General features: G+C 30.9%; 1 protein-coding gene across 1 annotated transcript in view; it reads left to right on the forward strand.

Annotated features, from left to right (window-relative positions):
- LOC118066163 (protein piccolo) overlaps positions 1–24,175 on the forward strand; it is an 83,711-nt gene extending 59,536 nt beyond the window's left edge. Inside the window, exons 4-11 of the mRNA XM_035081990.1 lie at positions 11,278–15,106; positions 16,364–16,681; positions 16,764–16,833; positions 17,520–20,041; positions 20,129–20,248; positions 20,354–20,520; positions 20,688–20,902; positions 21,541–24,175. Of these exons, the coding sequence (XP_034937881.1) occupies positions 11,297–15,106; positions 16,364–16,681; positions 16,764–16,833; positions 17,520–20,041; positions 20,129–20,248; positions 20,354–20,520; positions 20,688–20,902; positions 21,541–21,965 (7,647 nt within the window). The 5' untranslated portion in view covers positions 11,278–11,296 and the 3' untranslated portion in view covers positions 21,966–24,175. The remainder of the gene's footprint in view (positions 1–11,277; positions 15,107–16,363; positions 16,682–16,763; positions 16,834–17,519; positions 20,042–20,128; positions 20,249–20,353; positions 20,521–20,687; positions 20,903–21,540) is intronic.
- The last annotated feature ends 827 nt before the right edge of the window (positions 24,176–25,002 follow it).

Below are 25,002 nucleotides of genomic sequence, written 5' to 3' on the forward strand. Positions count from 1 at the left end.
ATCCAATTAAACTGTGAGAAAACAAATGCTTAATTTATTTATTTGTACTAACTGTTTACCCAAAATAAATAAATTTTTTGTTATCAAGTTATTTTATTGAATATAAACAGAATAAATCAAAGATTGATGGATGCTATTTATTCAGAAAATAAGAATAATTTATGCTAAATTTGAATAATGTTGAGCTTTTATTTTCTGTGTTCTTTAAAGAGCTTTATTTTAACGTGAAGTATAAAATTAATTTATGCTGACATAGGATTCAGTTGAGCTTTGATTTTGTTAATAAAACGATCAAGCAATAGATCAAGTGCCATTCAAAATAATTCACCATTTCTTTGCTAGTGACAGAATAAATCCTGTAATTTATCAGTCTATGTACCCTATGCTCTATTCTTCCGTGTAGTCGAGCTTATCAGCTACAAATAGCTATTGTCAACTTTGGTAAAAGTCCAAAACAAAATGTACTTTAACAGAGAAACGAGATTTTTGGAGTTAATAATTACTTTGCAATAGAAGTGAGGTAATCTTTAACTACAGTCTAAATTCAATTTAGCTTAATTTAATCATTGAGTTAATCTTTTTAACTGTTTTTTGTTTAGTAGTATTGATACCATTTATTACTCAATTTTTATGTGTCTATAAATTACACCTATTAGACATAATGATTATTTATTAGGTATATTGAATTTCTTTTGATCCTTCGGAGAGAGAGAGAGAGAGAGAGAGAGAGAGAGAGAGAGAGAGGAAATAAATAAAATCTTGACTTTCATAGTAAATTTAATTCCAGATTTTTTTTATTCTTCTTTATGTGATTATTTTGATCAAAGTTTATATCACCCCCTTTTCGTTCATTGACGTATTCGTAATTACCTTGCATTTCTGTTTATTACTTCATTCTCCCCAGCTTTTTTAAGCTCATTTTTCAGTCAATTAACTTTCAGTGTGAAACAAAAAATTCATTTACCACTAGATTTTATTTGATATTTATTTATCATTGATTAAACATTGTTTATTCATCATCTTTTATTCATAATTCAAATTACGATAATTATTTAATATAGTTCATAGTTTAAACAGGAATTTCTCTTATTAAATTTTAATTCGAATCAAAATAAAGAGTTAATAAATTCATAGAGTAAAAAAAAAATACGCTAAATTTCAGTAAAATATTCAATTATTTTTACAGACTTGTCTTGTTCATTCATTATACTATAAATAGATAATTATTTACCTGTATAGAATTCCATCAATTGTTCGAATTAACACAATGAATTGATTATAACGTTCTAATAATATCTTCACTCGGTTATGACCATCTATTTTCATATTTAAGGACTAATTTTACCCTTCAAAGAGTCCATCACGTGGACATTTATTAATAGAATTAGAGAGGAAAGTGAAATAAATTTCAATTGGGTGATTAATAAGAGCTGATTAGATGCTGTATTAGTTTTGAAAATTGTCTATCAAATGAACTTCTTTCTCAACTTGGATCCAAGTTTTTTGTTATTCGGTACTAATAGTACAGACGAATCGACTCATGTTGGTGACCTCGCAAATCCGGATAATCGCTTCGATTCGATCGAAATGCCATTAATCCGATGACGTCGTGAGCGTGCCCATCGGTTTTATGTACTATATCAAAAGGTTGAATTGGAATCGCGGTTCATGTTTATCATGACATAAATTTCATGAAATCTTTCTTGAAAGTCAACGAATAGCCAGAAACTAAATTGTTGAGATTTCCTGAGAAACTTACACAAAGATAAGTAACTTGGATTCTTGAAAACAAATAAGAATATAAGGAAAATAGTCGAAGGGGAAAGAGCATATTATGGTAATCCAGATTTACTTGATAGAAAAGCTTCTGTCTTCAAAAGGGATTAAGTTTATAATCATTTACTCATAATGTATCGCTGATGAAACTCTCGATATCAATCGAGTTATCTTATTCATTGACTTTTGCTTAAAAAATTTTATCATGATTTTATTTTGTAAAAGTAAAAAAATATAAATGTTGATTTTTTCATTTGTGGAAATTGAATTTGCTGAAATAATTTTCACTTTGATTCTGCTTTTTATTGTTATGAAATTTCAAAAAAAAGCGACAGAGGTATTTGGAAAAAATTCGTCTGATGATATTTCAAAAATGGTTGAAAAGGTTTGGATTTGAAATCTGAGAGGAAAGAAAAATAACCCCAACCAAACGTTTTAAAAAGTTTTGTAAACGGTGCACTTCTGGTGAGATTTAGCAAAACTTCCTTTGAATAAAGCTTATAAAAAATCTTTTTAAAACTTTTTGGGAGAATCTTTTTGAAGTTTCATTACTTATTTGATAAATGAAAAAAATTCAAACATCATTTAAAATGTTTAAATAATGGTAAAAATAACTTTTTTTCTATAAAAAACTTATCAAAGAAGCTTTTCATAAATTGAATAAACGAATAAAATTTTAAAAAATGTGAATTATAATCTTGTTCTATAACAAGTATGAAATGTAAGTAAATCTTTGTAATCATATTCTTCATAATCAACATCTGCAAATTAATTGCATTCTGTATTTAACATTACTTCTCATTTTATTCTGATGTTTATACAAATTTTATACTATTTATGAAAAATGAAACAAAATTTACATAACCAGTTATTTTTTTTTTTACATTAGTAGAAATATAAAAAAAGATTAAAAACAGAAATTCCAGTGTTTCCCATTTCTCTAAAAGATTCGATAAAAATTCATTCTCCAATATTCATACCTAATACAATAATCCTTCTATTTTTCAATTCTTCATAATACCACTAAAAGATGACAAATGTGTTGATAACATATCATAATAAAATATTTTATTATAAAATCAATAATTTAACATCCATGCTATTAAATTCCAACTAGAATGAAGTTGTCACAAACTGTGCCAAAATAGCATTTTAAACAATGCAAAGTAAAACAAAGTTGTGGTTACAGCTATAAAATTAAAAGAACAGAGCGAGAGCATTCTAAAATAAATACCCTCTGAGATTAAAGTAAAAAACAAGTAAACTAAAGTTTCACATCAGAGCGTGTGTAACCACGTAGTTGGCAATAAGCCAACAAGAATAAAATATCAAAACTTTTTTACCTACACATTTCGCTCACGCAAATTTTACGATAATATATTTTATTATAAAGTCATAAATAATCCGTTAAATTGATAAAGATTCATGACTTTTGGATCGTACATTATTCCAGAGAAATTAACTAATTTATGCTGTTCCTTCAACTGATCATTTTAAATGATGATATCCTACAAAACATTCAATGTTTCACAAGGTATTCGAATAATTGTGGTATAAATACTAATTATCATTAAATACTTGGTTAATTATTCAATTACATCAGTATGTTTATTATTGATATTATTTACCGATATTGATCAATGAATTAAGAAACATATTATTATTGAGTTATTTTGTTATTGCCATTCATTACATAAACTCTTTAATTACTACAATTTATCAATACTGAATTTAATTCAACAATAGCAAATTTGTTTATGACTGGAATACAATATTAATACAGGAAACATTTTTGTTTCAATGTTACGAAAAATATGATTTCAGTTGAAGCTTTTTAGAGTTCACCAGTACAATTCAACTTTTTGTTTCTCGATCTATGAAATTTTTTATTCGTCATTACTATAGCTATACTTATAAAGCATAAAGTAATTAACAAAGCATTTTTGTCGTACTTGAAAATAAATCAAAAGTTTACAATTCGTTTTAGAAAATTAATTAAAATTTTTTTTAAATTACTTTTTTTGGAATGTGATAATATTTAAATGTTATATTTTGACATAATAATTTAATTGAAACACAGTTTTTAATTATTAAAAAAAATCATTCCGGTTGAAACTGCCTTTTTGTGTATAAACTTGAATAATATTAAGGATAAAAAATTTCCCGGAATATTTGAAAAAAATGTAGTAAAAGGACGATGTGATATACACGATGCCAAGAGTTAAACGGTCATAAATATTTAAAACTGGATATTGGAAAAGATTTGTTTTGATATGGAAACTATGAGGACGAGTTTTTAATTCGACAAATAGATTTATCATTTTATTTTATCAATTCATTGAAAAAAAAAGTGTTGGCAATTTTGAGTTCAAGTTTTTCGATCACATGAACATGAACGTCGACGTCATAACTGCATCTCGACGACTTCTACTGCTTCTCACGTTCGACCGAGTTCCATGGAACGGACGTGCAATAAAACCATACTGCAGACAGCAGCAAGAGAAGCAGGAAAGTCGTTGGTAAGAAGTCGACGACTCTCTTTATCGAACGCCGCGAGCTTTCTCGTTCTCTATCTTGCCCTCTATTACTGTCTACAATCTTTTCTTTTTCTTTCCCTTTCTTTCCAATATATAACCGTACTCACTTTTTCCCATATTCCCTCTTCCTTTCTTTTCCATTTTTCTTCTCTTTATCTACCTGTGCATATTTGTCGACGATTTGCATGATCGAATCCCGCGTATCCCTGTTTCGCTCGCGTTTATACGTGCTCGTAACGCCTCGGGTATACTTTAAGAGCGGCAGCTCGCAAATCACGGAGAACAGAAAAATTTATTGCACTTTTCTTCCTTTTTTATTTTTATCTTTTACGAACTTGGGATTGTTTCGTATCGTACCTTCAACTTGATATGTCAGCAATCTTTTGAATTATTAAAATTTTCTGGAAAAAAATCTTCACATCCATATCAAATATTGCAAGTGTCTCAGTCAGTACTTATTGTATTAGACAGGTATTATTGGAAAACACTTTATCAAGCGAAATATTCGAAAATTATTCAAGTCCAGTGATTAGAGACATAACAGAATTACATTGAATTTAGACTTCATTTAATCAAAACTATTGATGGCTCAGCAATTAAAATTAATAAATAAAAAAAAAATTTTTTTTAAGATAAATATAGGAGTTGTTTTATAGGAATCCTTTTTTTGTTATTATTCAAATGATTTATCTTCATAAAGTGTCGATCTATTCAGCTGTTAAGGTTACTCCAAAGTAAATTAAATATGATAGATGGATGTCTCATGAAAAATTAAGTTAAGAATCTCAAAGCAATTAAAGATTAAGCTAAATTGATTCGTCATTAATTTTTAATTAATCAAGAACAAAAATTAGATCAAAACATTTTTTGTAAACACATTTCATTTCACATCTGAGGAAAAAGTAGTTTACTTCCCGTCACCTTCATTTTTTTTTTGTTGTGAAAGCTTGAACTTTGGATGATTCATTGACTAAAAAAATTATTAAAGTATTCATTGTTAAAATGAAGTAAATAAAGGTGCAAAAATACTCGCATTCTTACATAATTCATATTTTCATTATTGAGTTAATTACTCGCACAGTAAGTTTAATTAACCAAGCGTAAAGTGATAAAGAGCATAAAAAGTAGTATTATTTGTTACAAAAACATTTACTATATGATTTTTGAAGCGTAAAAGATATATTAATACAAATCTGGTGTAAACACTGACTGAGCAGTTTACTTAAGAATATAATGTAATTATTGAGATAAATACTGTGAAAAATAAACTAAACTTTTTGGAGTTATCTCAGCTGATACTTTTGTTTAAATGTAATTTCTCTTGTCTTATTACTTAACTTTACTAACAACACAAAATTTTTCAACGGCGTTCAATTAATTATTTAGACACTTTTTAATTTTTTAAATATTCATTCTTAACATTTTTTTTGCACAATAGAGTAAATATTAAAAAATTGACAAAAGAGTTATTAATTCATCAAAAGTGTGTCATTGACATTAACACCGATATTTCATTTTGTTTTTTAACAAAAATTCATTTTTTTTTCTCATATCACAATAAAATATTGTCTGAATAAATAAAATAGTAAAATAAAACGATTCAGACGAATTAAAGATAAATCCCAAGTAGTTTCGCCATGAAATATTTATGTCAATTTTCTCCGAAATAGCTAACTGTAAAATAGAAAAAAGATAGGATCTGTATCAGTTGATATATAGTATTTAGCCACAATAAAATACCTTCGTCAGTATATTTATGGCAATACTATATAGAGGTAAGTCAATGTCCCGTAGTGGCCTTGATTCTAATTATTCTGATGAAAACGTCGAGGCTCAATTCGCCGAGGTTCACCGCATAAGTGTGGGTGTCTTGGGCACGCAGGCAGGAAATTAAATGAACGAATATTTCACCCACGTGGTGAACTCGAGCATCGATCGTTGGACAATGAGAACATGCAACGAGCCATCGTGTTGCAGTGTGAAAAGCCAATAAATATACAGATACAACTATTGGATCCATATATTTATTTTCCACACTCGATCAACAATATTGTTTTCGCGATACTGATATATCTTTTTCTTCTTCATTCCGAGTTAATCTATTCCTTAATATTTATGGCACTGACGTAAACAACTTGAAAAAGAGATTTCGTGAATAAATTATAAGATACATAAAAGGCTAACGTTTGCAATAAAGATTTTAAAAATTATCATTCTTGCATTCTAAAAAAAAAATCATTTAAACGCATGGTGATATTTATTCGAAATAAATGCATGCAAAATTGCTCAATGAGACCTTGAGTGGCTTTTCAATGTTTCAACAGTAGTTTAGAGGCAGTTGTGTGGAGAATGTGTTTCAAGGCTTTCCAGTAAATGAATGGAAATAAATAACAAGGATGAGTAAATAGATGGATAATGGACTCTAGTAGTTATCTTTTTTCTCTCTTTTTTATTACAGTACACACGTTTGTGTATCACTAGAAAAAAAAGATATCATTAATGAAGGTGTGAGTTTGTTGGTTTTAAAAGTGAGTTTAGATTAGAATAATTTGTTTATTGAATAATAAAAAAAATTAGAGAGGATTTTTGTCGAAATGAAATTAGTAAAGAAACAAAGAGAATTAATTTCATGAAAAAGACCTCTTTTTCAGCCCTTGAATTTTAATTTTTTTTCTGATGAAAAATTTTGTGAATAATATTCCATAATTTTCTTGAATTTTGTTTTTTATTTAATTTTTTTGACAGTTTTCTTAAATTTTACTTTCGTAACCCTATTGCCACGTAGGGCACGTTTAGTCTCAAGAGGGTCGTTATTCTATATACGGACAACAAGAGGTTTAAGAGGTATATATAAAATCAAGCTTTATGATTAACTTAACACTGTAGCAGACTTTGCATAACTAGTCTGTTGTCAAGTGGAATATATTTATGGAATAAATAAACGGCATTCATTGTTTTACATTTGAGATTTGCAATAAGAGTTTTATAGAAGGAATACTTTAATTCTAAAGTTTGCATTAATGTATTTACATTTATCGTATTTATGTGACTGAAGTAGTTGTTGGATGATTTCAGTTAATTCTCCATGTTGATTATGATGTCTAGAAACTGCAGCTACAACTTGATGCTAGCTAGAGTGGGTCAGAGAAAGTTTACTAGAGTTTGTGGACATCTTCCATTTCCATTAGTCTTATTGCGATACTTGAGTATACATTCAAAGTTGTCTGGACCAACTCATTTTTACCATTGTTCTAACTAACAATCGTTCAATCTCTAAGTTCATGGTGGTTATATAAATGAATTTCGTTTAGAGTTATGATCTACTTATCGTTATAATTAGCGTCAAATGTTTGCACTCACTACAAATGTCAAATTTGGAAGTGTTTAATTTTAATACATTAAAAGTGTTTTAAGATGACGTCAACCATTTGATTAACATTGTAGTTACTATTAATGCACTTGAACGTGTTTAAAAAGTAACTATAATGCTAATTAAATAAATGAAATCATATTAAAATACATGAAGTGCATTAAAATAAAGCACTAAGATTAGCAATGCACTAACAATAGATTTTTTATTTTTAATTTTTGTTAAAGAAATTCTGTTAAACAAAAAGTCACGTCAAAAAGGCAATAAACTTTATTGATGAAAAGCAAAACATAAAAAAATGAAAAGTTATTAACGAAACACAAAAATAATTTTTTGGTAAACTTGTTTTCTAAATTGACTTTTGATATTTTAAAAAAGTTCAAACGAAAAAAATTAAACCTTAAAGCAATCAAAAAAATTTTTTTTTCTAATTAGAAATGTAAATAAAAGCTATGATTCATTGATTGAAAAAGCAATGTCAAAGATTGATGTTTAGAGAAAAATAAAACTTGTCACGCGATACTGTAAAAAACTGCATTCAAACTGTCATAAACTTGTATTTTAGTTCTTCTATTGAGACTTTCTCTACGTCAATTTAAAACTCGATGTTATGATTCACAGCTATAAAAAAGCTAACATTTTCTCACTTAACCAATTTTGTTAATTAAACTAAAACAAATTTCCTATAGCCACAAATAATAATTAGCCAAAAAAATTATAAATAAATCTACATGACTATTATCTATCTTTCATACCAACATGAAATCTCGTAACTATTTTTAATTTTTGATAAATTAAAGTTCTTCAATTATCAGCAAATTGATATGATTTTTTTCAAGCTGCTTCACTTTTATATTTCTAAAGTTTACAGAGAGAAAATTAAACTCTATTGGATCACTTCAAATAAATGAAAACTTGATTTATCATTCAAACGAACCAATTTAGGATCGAAATATGGAGATATTTGATCTTTTTGACTGTTAATATTATAACAAAATGTTGTGAAATTTTAAATAAAATTAAATATCAATAATATTAAATTGATTGATTCATTCATTATCACTATTATCAAATAATTATCGGTCATGTTGATAAAAAATTTTTTATAACAGGTGATCTATCATTATCAAACACTATTTAAACAACAATTGCAAAAGTGTCAATCAGTAGTTGCAAATTAAATATATAGTCTTGTTCATTGTGTTTTTCCAATAATTTTTGTATTTTTTTCGTTGATTTCCCCGTAGACCGGAGCTTGATATTTCTGTGCCAAATTGAGAGAGAGATCTTCTCTCTTAGGTTATTCCTTTATTTTTATACCAAGTCAGACAGTCCAAACTGTCGATGCTCGTTATACTATTGAGTTGTTGAAATTGTTCTCTAGTATTTTCCATCATCATGAGACTTTTCAAATAATTGGAAATTCTTAGTAATTTCCGGTAATTGTTTGAACCAAGCATTGAAATTTCTTACAATATTCTATATATTTTCGTATTTAAATTTCGTTATTCTTATCAAATTTCTATTGCTTCGAAGAGTACCTCTGAGAATTTTTCTCCAGAATCATATTGACTTTTTGCAAGCGTATTTTTATATTCTCTACACCCTTTATCGTAACTTTTCATTTTTTTTATATTCTTTGGTTTCACTTTTTTATCACTTATTATTCTTTTTGATATGAACGGGATATTTCTTTACTCGTTGCGGACTGACTTTACGTCTCAATAAACCGCAACACGATTGGCAGCTTGATACACCGTTATTGAAACGTAAGAAAAATCGAGCTGTCGAAATTTTTTTTTTACTATTTCGTTCTTCTAGTGAATCATTTGTTTTACTTTAGAGAAGTTAGTTTTGAAAAAATGCTTATATTTAGGTGTAATCGATATCGTGTTTAAGAACTATTTTTTACAAGTTTTGTGATTTAAAAAGTTTGTAGAATAAATAGAGCTTTAAGAAAATTCAACGATTTTTTTCAATAAACTCGAAACAATAATTAAATAAAAAATATTGTAAGATAAAATACTAGTGAACTAATTTATAAAAGTATCTATACACTAACAATAACTATCTTCTCTTCCTCATTTTTTGCTTTGAAACTAAGTGGTATTAAAATCTTTCTTAATGACAAATTTTTAAAGTGAATATGACAAGCTTCAACATGAGCTATCATTCATCAAAATTTGATTACTCCCCATAAAGACACAGCTGTCGACAATCAACAAATATGAACTAAATTTTATGTTCAGATTAAAAGTCGATTAAAATGGATGTATTAAATTTATTCATAATCTTTTGTTAATAATAAAAAATCTTCTGCTAAATTGTTGCAATTATTTTACATCAGTTTATGGTAAATTAAATTCAAGAGCATCAGAACTTGGATTCACTTCAGTTTTGATAAAACTGATTATTCCATTAATTCACATTCCTCCTCATTTCTTTCATTTCAACCATTAATATTAGTAATTAATTAATTTACCATGTTTATAGCCATAAAAGATATTGCATTCATAGGTATCAGTTATAAAACCCGTTTTATAAACTGTCGTCAGTATTGTATTGGGTATAAATGTATAAAATACATGGATAAAATAAACTGATTAAATACCGTATAAAGCAATCATAAGTTCAGTATGTTAAGGTCAAAGTGAATGTTTAGCAAGTCGTGACACTATAGTTTGTAGTGGAATTACCTTGTATGTATTTACAACAAAGAGAAAATAGAAAAGAAAGAAACGAAAGTATGCAAAATATACTTGGTAAAATACACAAAATGAAAGTACTTTACACAGTGGAAAATTTTTAATTACATGAAAGGAAAAAGCTTGAGTAGTTAAGAGTATTTTTCATAACTTGATTACAAAGTAATTTGTTTATACTGAACATGCATTCAGTGATATTATTAAGCTTTTGAGTTTTGAAAGACATTAAGCAGATTGTGTATTAAAATGGAAAGATTAAAATCTTTTCAAAAGTATTCAAGCTCGCCTTCAAACTGAAATTAAATTCCTTTTATGAACGTTCAAGTTGAGCAGTTCATGGGATGCTATTTTTCATTTTACGACTTTATGGTTTGACTATTTAAACGTTGGTAATTTGAAAGACGATGTAATTTTTGATCCAGTAGCGAGGAGATTAATAAAACAAAATTCTGACCCAAGTACTAAAGGGGAGCAAATCAAGTGAGAAGTAAAGGGAGAATGAGAAAGACATATCTGAGTGAAGGAAAGAGCTTGCGTGAACACGACAAGACAAATACAAGAGGATGAAGATTAATGTTGCCTGACGCGATCGTGGCACCGTTATCTGTCTCGTGAGAAACTATCTTTCGGCAGCACCTCGTGAGCATCTACTATATAGCTGACCCCAGTGATTCCAGCTCAATCGATTTCATTATGTATATGCTCGTGTCTATTTTCCACTTGTTCCACTTACTTTATCCTAAATTTACAACTTGTACGATCTGACTTACATATTCATGATGTTTAATTGATAATTATCCTATATTTATTCAAATAATTTATCAAATAATTGATTTTTCATTTATTAAACCAACTAACTGAAATCATTTCTCTTTCTTTGATGTTACAGATTCGTGAGTTGGCGTGACATGGATGTAAGTTTTACGAACGTATTGGAGGGGGCTCGCCAGTATTTTCAGGGACTGCCCGCGCCAAGTGTGAACGTTGGGTCTGGTTCGACTGAAAACGATGGCTATAATAGCCAGACAAAAGCCGCAACGCCGGCTACCAATGACACAAGGTATGATGAGAATAAATCTGATAACAGAGATAACAGTCACCTTAATGACTCGTATTGGAACTCAAGCGGTTCAAATGAGCTACGTACAATCGAGCCATATCCTCCGCAACCGACGCGAGTCGAAGTACCAGACACCAGGCCTGACGATAGACCCGAGCATAACGGCAGTCCTGGGATTAGTTTGACAGAGATGCAACCACCAAGTAGGCCCCAATCTCAGAGACAGGACCAGCAGAATGTCAATTCTGTCATTAATCCGTCTCCAGTGATACACCAAATGGAACCGCCACTGAAACCACATTCTCCTCCAGTCTATCAACAATTAAATAACGTACCAAGATCTTCAGCTTATCGAGCATCTGACATGCTCAATTCACACTCGACTTATCAGCCAAATGAACGTCCCACTTCATCTCCTATTACTCAGAGAACTCAGTATTATCCTAGATATCATCATCCGGATATTACAAAGAGTGCTCCAGCGCCCTTTTCGCAAAATTCTGTTTATCAAACACCACAGCCAACGACGTCAACATCATCGTCAACCACTCCACATCAACCTGTCGCGACTCGAACTAATCCTCCAGAGCAAGATAATTCTGTCGCTTTATCACATCGATCAACAAATCAACAAGATCAACAGCCACAGTCACAAACTGCAAATGTTTATCCGGTGTATCCAGCCATAAATAATCATGAGCAACCGAGCCGTCCAAGTGGATTTTCAAATTCTCAAACTCAAATGCAACAATTGCGTCATCCAGCTGATGGCACGAGTGTCCATTCTGTTCCAGCATCATCGAATAATCCTTGCAGTCCTCGACACACTGGTCAGAGTTATATTCAGTCTCCCCACAACCATCCTGGACATATTACGTCGCCACATTTACCGGTAGCTTCTGTACCACCTCCATCATCGCTATCTTCAATTCATGCAGTACCTCAACAGCAAGAACATCCACCATCACATCAGCACCATCAACAGCAACCTTTAGCTCAACCACCACCTCCACAACAACAACAACAACAACAGCAATATCAACAACAACCACCACCATCTTCTCAACAGCAACATCATGCACCTCAGCAACATCCGATTCAACAACATTCTAATCGGATAAATACATCCTCTCATGAAATGACTTCTTATTCGAGTCGAGTGACGAACCCGTACCCTAGTTCTCACTCTTCTCATAATTCAGCGATGAGTCAACAACAAATGCCACCACCACAGTCATCATCGTCAAATTATCATCCAACAGCTTCACCTCACGAATTGAATCATCATGCAAGTCCATCACCACAGAGACAATCACCGCACGTTCCAATTGTGCACAATCCACATGCTATTTCCCCTCATCATACTCCCTCGCCCCATCACACACCCTCACCTCATCATACACCTTCACCTCATCACAATCCTTCCCCACATACAACTGCTAACTTTCAACCCCACTCTCCCACATATCCTCCTCCCCCTCTCCCTACTCGGCCATCAGCGCATCCGTATGGCATTACAGCAGTAGCTCAGCATCATCGACCTGCAGCTAGTTATCCAAATGTGTATCCACCACATCAGTCTTCATACCATTCGTACCAGAAGAGTATGCAAAGTGGAGTTTATCCACAAGCATCTAGATCACAATACGGGCAATCTCCAGTACCGTCATCAATACCACCGCCATTGCCACCACCTCCACCGCTGCCACCATCGAACGCTAGTAATCACATCAATGGGATCTCTTATCTTCCGCCACCGACTAAGCCTACTGTACACAATGGCGCTGATCCGAAGAGAAGCAGCTTTTCTACAAACCAAATCAACTCCTATAATTCATATAGAATGCCATCAGCAGTTCAAAGGAATTCTAATACGCACAATTTACCAATTACTGCGGTGTCATCCTATCATTCCAACAAAAGTTCGCGTGAAGCAGTAGGTAAAACACAGTCACTATTGAGACATCGAACACCATCGATTATCGTACCTAGAAGTTCGTCAGGTGTATCGCACTCTACTATGTCTGTTCATACTAGCAGAGCTCCAGATTATACGCTTAATACTTCGTATGGTAATCACTCGACAGCTACCACGACTTCCGGTTACAGTGCGCAAATGAGCCATCGGAATTATGCAACAACTGTAGCTCCCAGTCATCACAGTAATTCTTCTAGTACTACAACCGTTACATCGATTAACTCAGACAGTCGACCTGCTGCATCAACTGCCGTCACAGTTCATGCACGAACGTCTTCCGATTCAAATAATCGATCATATCCATCATCACAGCCTCCTAATAATAACCATAATCCGGGATATAAGGATTATTTATACTCAAATTCTTCATCGGTAATAAGTCAACCGAGCCAACCTGTTTCGAGAGTTTCTCCAACGCCTCCTCAGGTCAATGGATTACCTTTGAGAAAACGAGAGTCACCACTGGACTTGTCAGTCAAAACAATCAAGACTTCAGCTGACTCTACCGCTCGTGACGACTTGGATAATGGATCTGCGGATAAGCAAGTCAGCTCAAGTGTAGGCAATTCAAGAATCAGTAGGAGTATGCCCCCACCACCTGTTCAACCAGCCGATGTTCCTTACGTCACGTACGACTCGAGGAATAATGTGAGAAATCCAATGGCTGCGAATTTACGACCGTCGACTCCACAAATGCCAGTTTGTGCACCTAAAGTTGACTTTCTTCCCAATTTCAACTCGACACCAGTTCGACATCATCCGCCAAGCCAGCCAAATCATGTCGAAAATCCTCTTAGACGTAGTAGTTCACAAAAACTTTATGTCCCATCGACGCCAACACTGCAGAATTCGAATTCAATGCCATTACCTCACATGTCGACATTCAAAAAATCTTCACTGCCTAACACTCCATTGTATAATAATAAAATGTCGTATCCGTCAGCAAGTGAAATGACCAACATACGTCCAACATCGCGATACTCATCAATGGATCCAGCTAGACCAACACTGCCAGTGCATGAGTATCCATCTGACATTAATAAGTATTATTTGGATAGTAGAGGTAAACATTCGATTCCACAAGCGAGAGATCGTGTTGCATTAAAGCGTCCAAGCGAGCCCATTTATATGGCTGGTGGTAGTGAACCAAGCAAACAACCACGTGTAGATAATTGGAAGCTAGCCATTGACAAAGAAATCCAACAAAAACTTGAAGCAGCTCGTGTGCTTCATGAACAACAAAAGAGGCATGAGATGACCTTGCCACGGGCAATGCCAAATGGAACATTGGTTTCACCGTCTTCGTTTAACCAGAGGGACAATCCTTGCTCTCCAACTCCTAAAAGACATCCAGCTTTCTGTGATAAACGGACTTACCCGGAGTCCAAGATCTCTCTAGACTCTGGATCCTACATTCATTCGAATGAAAAGTCAACTGGTGCTTCACTGTCGACAGGACAACCGACAACTAGTCAAGTGGCTTATCCTCCTGGCTACCGACAACCTCCGAGATCACCTTATAGTACTCAACCGTTAGATCAACCAAGTAATACTGGTGCTGATAAAAGAGTTCTTAGTTTACTCAGAAATAGTTTAGAAAATAAACAGCAAAGAGAAGAACAACTTAACAGTCAGCAACCTATTTTGGTTAATCACAGCCAGCAAAGCTTCCAAAATAAAGTAAGTTCAACATAACATTCCCTAAACTTTCTTCTTCTAAATACATTTACTTATCACCCGATGAATTTCGATACTTTATCTGTTTGCTCTTAAAATAATCAATATTCTTTCCTTTAAATTCGAAAATATAAAATTTTATCTCATCTGACCTATTACTTGGTTTGTATCCATAAAAAACTTGTTATTATGGTTTTGATGATACTTATCTGGTAATAAATACATCCACTTTAATGAACAAAAAGAAAAACAAAATAAATAATCACTTTGTTAATTGACTTAATGTAGAATTAGCAGCGAGTTAAAATTTAAAGGGGATGCATGATGATAAAGACCTCGTTTAAATTCATGTATAAAATACTTCTTTAAAAATTTTGTGTTGACTTATAAAATAATTTCAGTAGTTTTTTCTCAAATCATAAAAAGTAGTGTCATTTATTAGATGTAATAGTCAACGATGTTAATTAACGAGCATAAAACAATTAATCTTTAAGATTATATAGCCTAAAGATAAAAAATATTTTTGAAACGTATCTTGAATTGATATTTACAAGAACTATAATTACTAATAGATTGCTTCAGATTGCGAATAGCTTTGTTAGGTATTATTTAAAGAAGCAAATTATTATTACCAATAAAATATTTGATCCAATAACTTAATGCTGTAAGATAATTAGAACGTAGAGTTTAAATTGAAAATATTGATCAAAGTAATTTCAATATCTCTTGAAAGAATTACTGACATGAAACCATTTCTTTTTAAGTAAAAAATCTTTAATTATATTTCTAACCCTTTTATCCTAGTTTGCTGTATTTAATTACCTACATTTATATCATTAAGATCGTCGTGTTTTTAGAGTACTTATTCTCACGACAATTATAAAATAAAAAGTATAAAACAACATTTAAACATTTTATAAATCTGATAATCTCACTATTTTAACATCAATATTTACTTAGCTGTGTTAATGACTTTTATTATTACCTTATCAGATCAAAACTTTCTTCCATTGGAAAAAGTTTTTATCAATAAATGATTAGTTCAAATATTCCATGATTAAAACCCAGAAAAAGGTTTTAACATCTAAACTTCACTTGATACTCGATTCTTATTTATGTTTTGAATGTATTTAAAATCATTTTCTCATCATTAAATTGATTAAAGTAAAATCATTTCAACCTCATCTCAAACAATAAATCTAACAACAATTTAAAATGTAAATAATTATTTTAAATGCTAATTGTTAATATGTATTTTAGGTCGTAGCGCCAGTAGAGCCAAAGACTAACATTGGTAGACACAATCTCTCGCCGTTTACTGCAGCAAGTTTGTTAGAGCGTAACAGCAATACTCCACCGCATTACAAGTTCCATGTGCCGAGGGCGGTAGACTCTATCACTCAAGAAACCCCCCGTAGCTTGTATGCCTCAAGAGTAAACTCATCTGCTACGCTACCAGCAGGCAAGGAGGCACTGCTGGCTCCACGAGAACTTGAGAATCAAATTCATCGTGATAAGGATGATAGCCTTGCAGCCATTCTAGCAGCCAAGATTCGCACTAAGGCCGAGTTGAAACAGGTATTTATTGACTTTCTGGTATTCATTACTATCTTGGATTTTTATTCGTTTTAACTGACATTTTTCTTTTGTTTTTATACAGGTTGGAACTGGTCAGTTTACTTCGAAACCGGTGTCACTATCTTCACAAGATATATCCGCAACGCCAAGCGGTAAGAGTTTGTGATGTGCATTTCATATGATGAATAAATTAATGATTATTATTAGCATGATATTATATGCATTATTGATAATAGAAAATATCATAAGTCTCTTAATGTTATCATTAAAATGTTAATTAATTGAATTACCTTTATTATATTGTCCTTTGTCACAAGGATATTCAATGTTTGGTTTGTTTAATTTATTCCATTAATCAATAAATGCATTCAATTATGAATTTTATTCTTTTATAATTGATAAATAAATTATAAATATTTATATTAATATAATATTATGCATAGTATTGATAACATAAATGCATTTGTTTTTAATGTGATCTTTAAAGTATTGATTAATGAAATTATGTTTGTAACGTTAAACATTATAAGGCTGTTTAAATTTAGTTCCAGCTAGATCAAATTTAAATTCATTGTAAAATTAATGAATTAATAATTAGTATTATCATGCTAAATAGATTATTAATAAAGACATAATTTATATTTAATGTCAACAATACAGTTAAAATATTTATTGGATAAACTATTTTTCATTTGAAATTATTTCCTGTAATAAATTAAATAATTAACTGTTTATCAGTTAAAAAGAAAAGTTTTTGACGGTATTAATTAACCAATTTTGTAGAAGTAAATTAAATTATAAAGTACTTAATTAATTATTGTAAAAATTTCTATTGCAGACTTTGAACGCGTGGCTTCAACGTCTACTCCACAGTCGATAGCTTCATCAGCAGGCAGTCCGCCAAAATTAACTTGCGAGAAAGCCGCATGTTTACCTCCTCGACGTAGATTATTTTCGCGGTGTGAAGAAGAAAATATGCCTGTCGCCGCAACAACGCCAGCAGCAGCTCCAATCCCTGTAGTAGCATCTGTAATAGCTGCAAGAACAAGTGGCTTCCGTAGTTCCTCAGAAACCTCAGTGTTCGATTTTCGTGATAGTGACTCCGAAGGAGAAATGCCGGTCCTTGAACGGCAAACACTCGAAGAGATGCGAAGAGACCGGAAACAATTGTCGAAAGTTCAACCGCCTGTACCTCTTGATGATGCTATGTGTATAGGAATGACATCGTGCAATGATCTCGTTAAAATAGAGCTTAAGGAGAATGACAATATTACTGAAGTGGATCCTTTGTGGTCAGCAACCTGTGATAAATTTATGGAACAATTGAGAAGTGGTGATGCTGTAAAGAAACGTGGGCGTAAAAGAAAAATGGGTGATAATTTAAAGTCTGATGATGTTGACGATGAAAGTAAAGACAGTAATTCTCGGCTTTCAGATATAATAATTAAAACTGAAGAAATTAAAAAAGGAATAAATGATGATGAGATAGTTAATAAAAATGTTAAGGAACCTGTTGATGAGACAAAGACTAGTAAAAATGATTTGGGTGATGCAACAAAATCAAACACAGATGTGAAACCAAAACAAGAGGTAGAAGAAGAGGAAGAAATAGAGGAAGAGAAACATGAGAAGGAAGCGGAGGTGGAAGAGGAAGAGGAAGAAGACGAAAAAGAGGATGAAGAGGTAGAAGATGATGAAAGAAATGGCAATAATTCTGATGATGAATCTGAAGAATTTAATCCTGTAAAACGTGTAAATAAAAAGAAAGGAAAGAAAGATGATAGTGATATAGATGAAGAAATAATAGTTAAAAAACGACAGATTCGAAGAGGAAGTAGAATTAAATTAGAATCATCAAGTGCAAGTGAATCTTCTAGTGGGGATGATAGTGATGGTAGTGTAGAAATTCCTAAAGGATCTTCAGTAGCTCATAGATTACGGGCTCGAAAACGATCTGGTATTGGAGGAGCTGGAGAGAATGAAGGTATGAAATTACGTTCAAGAGACACAGGAGTCAAGACAAAAGAGGAAAAGACTCCAAAAACTCCGGCAAAAAATAATTCATCTCAAAAACCGAAACCTAAGCCATTGTTTGGTGATGGAAGTGATTTTAGACCGGGTTGGGAAGAAGAAGTATATGTATATAAAAAATCATTAAGAATGCCTCCACGTTTAATAAGCGTCTCAAAGCCATCTAGATTCCACCGATTATCAACGTCTCTACCAGATTTAGATCCCGACTCCCCGGCACTTTCTGTGTCGATGGATAGTTCAGATGTTTGTCTGCGAAAACGTACTGCTGATAGTGATCTCGACTCTAATTACAGTTTCAGTATTGTTGGAAGTGGATTAGGTAGTAAAATCGATGATGAAGAAGCCACTTCATCTACTACCATATCATGTCCTCCCAAAACGACAAGTTCAAGACAAACAAGATCTGAGTCGAACTCTATTGTTGATCTGCTAGCTCGAAAAGTCGGAGGTAACAGCAAAAAAGATGGTAAGAAAAAAGTGAAAGATAAGTTTGAAAAAAGTGGCAATAAAGTATTGCCGAAGGGTAGTAATGAACCGGAACTGTTGCCAACTCCGAGTTTTACTCCACTTTTAAAAAATGATAGTCCATCTAAGGCTAAGGGAAGAATACCGATGAAAAATAATAAATCATCCAAGCTAATTAATGCACCAGATTCTTATCTGCTAGGCTATTTCCGTAAAGAGACTGTTAATAATTTTAGAGATACATTTAAAAATAATTACGCACTGCCTAATGAATTTTCAACGTACGTTCTCAAAAGTAGAACAAGAACAGAGACAAGGGTGATGAAGAAAGAAGCTACTATAAGAGAAGTATTCGGTGAAGATCGTCCAGCATCAGCTCCTCCTATGCAAAATCATGCTGGTGATACCTCGCAAGATGATGATTCTCAAACGGAAACTAAAGACATTATATTAGGTAGAACTAAGACATTAAAACAGAAGGTTGTTAATCGATTAAGAAATGTCGGTATTTTGAGAAGTAATAAGGCTATTCTTAATTCTAAACGACATTTTTTAACTGCTCAAAGACGGAAATATTTATTGAAATCACTGACGGAGAAGAAATTACAGAATTTAAAGAAAGAACCGGAAGTTGAGGAAGAAGAAGTTGCGCAAGATGAGGAGGATGACGAACAAGATGAAGATGAAACGGAAGTGAATGAACCTAATGTCGATAATAATAACGATGGAACGGAGATATCGAGTAAAAAGAAACTTAAATTGCGCACTGGACGTCGGAAATTTCGCTCCGGATTTGATTACATTCGTAAGAAGAAAAAACCGTTAAAAAAGGATGAAACAACATTAAAAGAACGGAAAAAGGTAATTTGCTTTTTTATGTTTTTATTTACATTCCAGAATTTGTTGTTATTCTCAAAATTTAATTAAATAATTTTCTAACTCCAACAGACGATCACACGACCGAATGCTGAGTGCGTTGCAGATATCCAGTCAGAAATCAGAACTTGGGTTATTAAGAAAGGAGTTGGAGAAACTATTCTACACCGTGCTGCAAGACTTGGTTATGCTGTAAGCATTTTACTCATTATCTTCGCTAAGATAATTTCTATTTTCAATTATTTAAGTTAATTAAAATATCATGAATTTATTTTTTTTTCTCTCATTTTATGACAGGATGTTACTGCATACTGTTTAGAAAAGTTAAACAGTCCTCCAAGTCCCAAAGATAATGCCGGATATACTCCACTTCATGAAGCTTGCGCTAAAGGACACTTAGAAATTGCTAAACTTTTACTTGCATATGGAGCTAATGTTAGTGAAAGCGCAAATGGTGGAATAAGGTAATTTTAGAATATTTTAGATTCTAACTGAGTACAAAATTTAACTTTTCTATTTTTAACTTTATTAATTAAATTTTCATTTCATTTACTTAAAATCAATAAAAGTGATTTAAGACGTGAAGATAAAAGTTTGAAAATGACCAAATAATCAATATTATATTTTGCAGACCTCTTCATGAAGCCGCAGAAAATGGTGCTACTGAACTTGTAAGACTTCTACTTTCATATGGTGCTGATCCATTATTAGCAACTTATGCCGGTCAAACACCATTATTGTTGGCCGTGGATACAGATGCTCATCTACTTCTCAAGCAGCATTTGGATGACATTCAAGGCCGTTCAAGTGTTCCTTGGAGTTTCGGCGGCCCTTCTTCCATATTTGGTAAGTTAATCACTCACTTAATTCCCCTGCTCCCTATTTTTTCTGAGAACAAAAATATTTTCCTTTTTTGGGTAGAAGCATTTTAATGTAAATTAGAGTCTGAAAGTCATTTATTACTTTTAACCTACATACATTCCAAGTAATTTATGTGATATTCCTTTTCTTAAGCACGTTTCCGCATATTTTGAAGCATTATTAAACAGACCAAAGATGTAGTATTCATTTATGTTAAAAAAATAATTGAATAAAAGATCGCACACATTTCATGACAGTAATTTTAAGTGACTATTATATTTATTGTTGCAATTAGCAAGTAATTATAAAAAAAGTTCAACAGAATTTTATGTATTTCCCTGAGATTGTTGGTGTTGAAAAGGTGTGTTACATTGTATTGAAGTCTTTGAATTTTTTAATTAAGATGATTAATGATTTTTCTCTATCTTGTGAATTACAATTACCCGTGATTAAGTAATAGTTTTATAAAGATAATGAAATAATTATCATTTTTTATACACCAACTTCAACAGTTTTATCAATTATAATGTAAAAAATATCTCATATAAGATTTGTATCAATTAATGAAGAGTATAAATGTTTTCATAGTATTAATAATCTTCTTTTCGTTTCTTATTTAATAGATCCCAAGGAGAATGGATTTAATCCTTTGGATGATGCTCCTTCACCTGACAGCCCAGAATCAGAACTTGATGAAATAGAGATAGAAGTAAGCGAAACTAATCTTCCTGTTCTCTATCATATTTGCTTCTCCGACGAAAAGTGGGTGCTTACCCAAGATTTGATGGCTGCTTTAAAAATAAAGAGTCGTGATGCTTTATTGAAACAATTGAATCCAAAAGCACCAATGGGGCCCCCCGGAATTGTACATCATAGTATCTATAAGGAATTTACACTCGAAGAATTTTTCGAATTTGTAAAATGCTGTCATGTAGCAAATGCTGGTCAAAAAATAAATGTACGGAGCTCCAAAATAAGTTTTATTCAATACAACGATAAAGTTAGGTCACTGTTAAACGTCGAAAAGGTTGTGATCAATTTGAGGTGACAGGAGGCGTCATTGGAGAGTTCATCTCTTCAAAGTACGCCTTCGACATCGATTTCGGGAAAATCTAAAGTTAAATCCGTGAATAAAGCTCTATTTAAAGAAACATTGAAGCGTGACAAGTTGAAAAAAAAATAGCTCATAGGATTACTTTTAAAATAATTCAATTAATTATAGTAATAAACTGCGATAGTGATTAATTAAGAACTTTCAATAATGCGACATTCAAATGTCTTTTAGTTATGTTTTTATTATGTAAATTGATATTTATTTTATTTTATTTATATAATTTTCTGTAATGATTTAGAGTAAATGGTGCAAAAGAAATTAGGAAACAATAAGAAGGTGCAATGTAATTACTCCGAGTGTCAAATAATGAATGAATAGTTGGTAATTAATAAATAGTTAAGTATCAACAACAGCGACTTGAAATTGTTCGAGAATATTTATTGGAAAAATTGTAATTTTTAATATTATAATAATGATCTAACATTATATGCCTCGGCGGCTGATTAATTAAGAATTTTAATCTAACGCTTTCATTAGAGAAAAACTGCCGCTATGACAATAGAACTCACGTAAATGTTATTATAAAAAGATTTGCTAGAAACTCCTTTGGTGATAAATAAATAAATTTTATTGATAAATGAAGAAAGATTGACAAATTTATTGGGTAATTGTGGCAATATAAATATGGATATATAAATACAGATAACTATAAATAAAATAAAATGTTAATTGTAATCATAAAAGGACAATGATAAATCTTTTTATCATAACAGCGACCGTGGGTTGTTATTTCGTGAAGGATCAGAAAGATAAGGGGTAAATAAAACCACTACTATAACCAATGTTACCCAACAATTATTATTTATAATAGGTTGAAATTGTATTTCTTAAATAATTGAGTAAATAATGCAATTATTATTAGATATTTTAATAACGACTAATCAAGTGTTTTATATGTTAATTTCGGTGCAACGCGGCATTTATAAATTGGGAAGTGCAATTCGACAGTTTAAATATTTTACATTTAATACTTTTTATTGAAAAAAACTGTTGATTTTAAACCAATTAATTCAATTATTGATTAATTCATAATGTTTTTATTGATCCGTAAAATATTTATTGTGCAATAAAGTTAACAGCTTTTATTGAAAGTGTTTGCGCAGGAATTTTATTATTGGTCGCGTGTTGTTACGACTTATGTTTAATGACAGTAAGACCCTTGTATTATACAATAAATTTATTAATAATTTTATCGAAAAAAAATTTTTTATCAATTTTTCTCATGTACTTATAGACTTTACTTCAATGTCAATTAAAAATTTCATTTAATGACTGCAAAAAAGCTCTAGTTGAAATGTAATTATTTCGCAAGCTTGTAATTATAACGAAAATAAAAACTATTGTAATTATCATTATTGCTTCGCTGTAGCAAAAAATACGATTAAAATAATAATCATCATTTCATCTAGAAGAAAGAGGAAATTTAAATTGTTATAATCAGTCTCAGGGAAATCTATATGTAAACTCGATAGCTATACATAAATTAATTGATATGATTAATTAATAGGACTAACTTTATGAAACATATAATAAACGTGACAAATGTTTAATTATGTATGTATGTATCATGTATCACTGTATAGCAAATACGATTATCTTCCATGGTTAGAAGACTATTATATAGTGCACACGAGGTTTATATAATTTACTGATTGTATTGGCAGTTGTAAATACCAACTATTTTGTGAAGTTACACAAAGGAAGAAACATAATATACAGATTAAAGAAGGAAAAAATTAAAAAACGTTCCATTGAAATAATTTTAGTAATTCTTATGACAAATTGTATGTAATGTATGTATCTAATGTCAAACAATGAGATAAGTGTTATGAATTCCTGTTTATGTATCAGTTACTTGCTCTCGTGTACGTAGGATTGTATTAATGTTACGTAGATAAATGTGATTTGCTGAACAAAATTCGCGTGGATAGGATGAATTGCTCGTGTATATACATAATTTAAATTAAAAAACTATCACGCGATCATTATTCGCTTTTTTAATGTACTATAATTATCCATAGATACAATTGATGTAAATTTTTCTTAGATATTAATGATATTTCTGCTGATATTTATAGATTCAGATAATAAATAAATTGTGTGTTAATGCTATTGCTTCATTAAATAAAAAATAAATAATTGAAAATGTAGATGGAAATGGAAATATATGTATATATATTCTATATATATTTTATTTCAAAAATTTTGTTCAAATAATGTATCGACGAGAGAAAATTACAAATTAGAGATTCTCTGTGATTTGTAAAAAAAGAAAAAAACGTATAAAAAAAAATAAAACTATATATATATATATATATACTCTGTTTTCATTATCCTTTGCATTGTTTTAACGATTTATAGAGTGTCAATCTCTTTTTCATTTTGAATGAATGTCTAATGCATCGTCATATTGACGTTTTTTATAATAAAAAATATTAAATAAATTAACAATTCGTTCTATGATTTGATTGACTCTCGTAGCAGGATAATTTAGACTTTTCAAAGTTTTTTATTCTTTTAATTTAAAATTTAAAAAATTTATAATTATAAAAATACAAAATAAATAAAATGAAATTAATTAAACAACATTTTGTTTATTTATTTCAAAATAAATAACCACTAGTATTCAAAAAATATTTTAACGACATCTATACACTAGTTTTATAAACTCCAAAAAAATTACTCCATTTTTATTATTTTCTTTAATTTACTCGTAATAATGAAATAATTTATCATTTACTAATGATTAGTCTATTTATCATTTTTCTCTATAATGTTATAAATAAATTAGTAAAATAATTTATGAATATTATGCTTTCCAGTTGAAGGCAATCTATCGACATGATGCTTTGGCGTTGATGTTCAGTTATTATTTTTTATATTTTTACGAGAGTCCATTTTGAATGTAATTTTTGTGGTTCAATAGAACAAAAATATTATTACATTTCATATTAAGAAATGAATTTTTAAT

This window comes from Chelonus insularis, unplaced genomic scaffold (assembly GCF_013357705.1).
Source record: "Chelonus insularis isolate UGA/USDA-ARS -01 unplaced genomic scaffold, ASM1335770v1 contig_331_pilon, whole genome shotgun sequence".
Classification (NCBI taxonomy): Eukaryota; Metazoa; Arthropoda; class Insecta; order Hymenoptera; family Braconidae; genus Chelonus; species Chelonus insularis.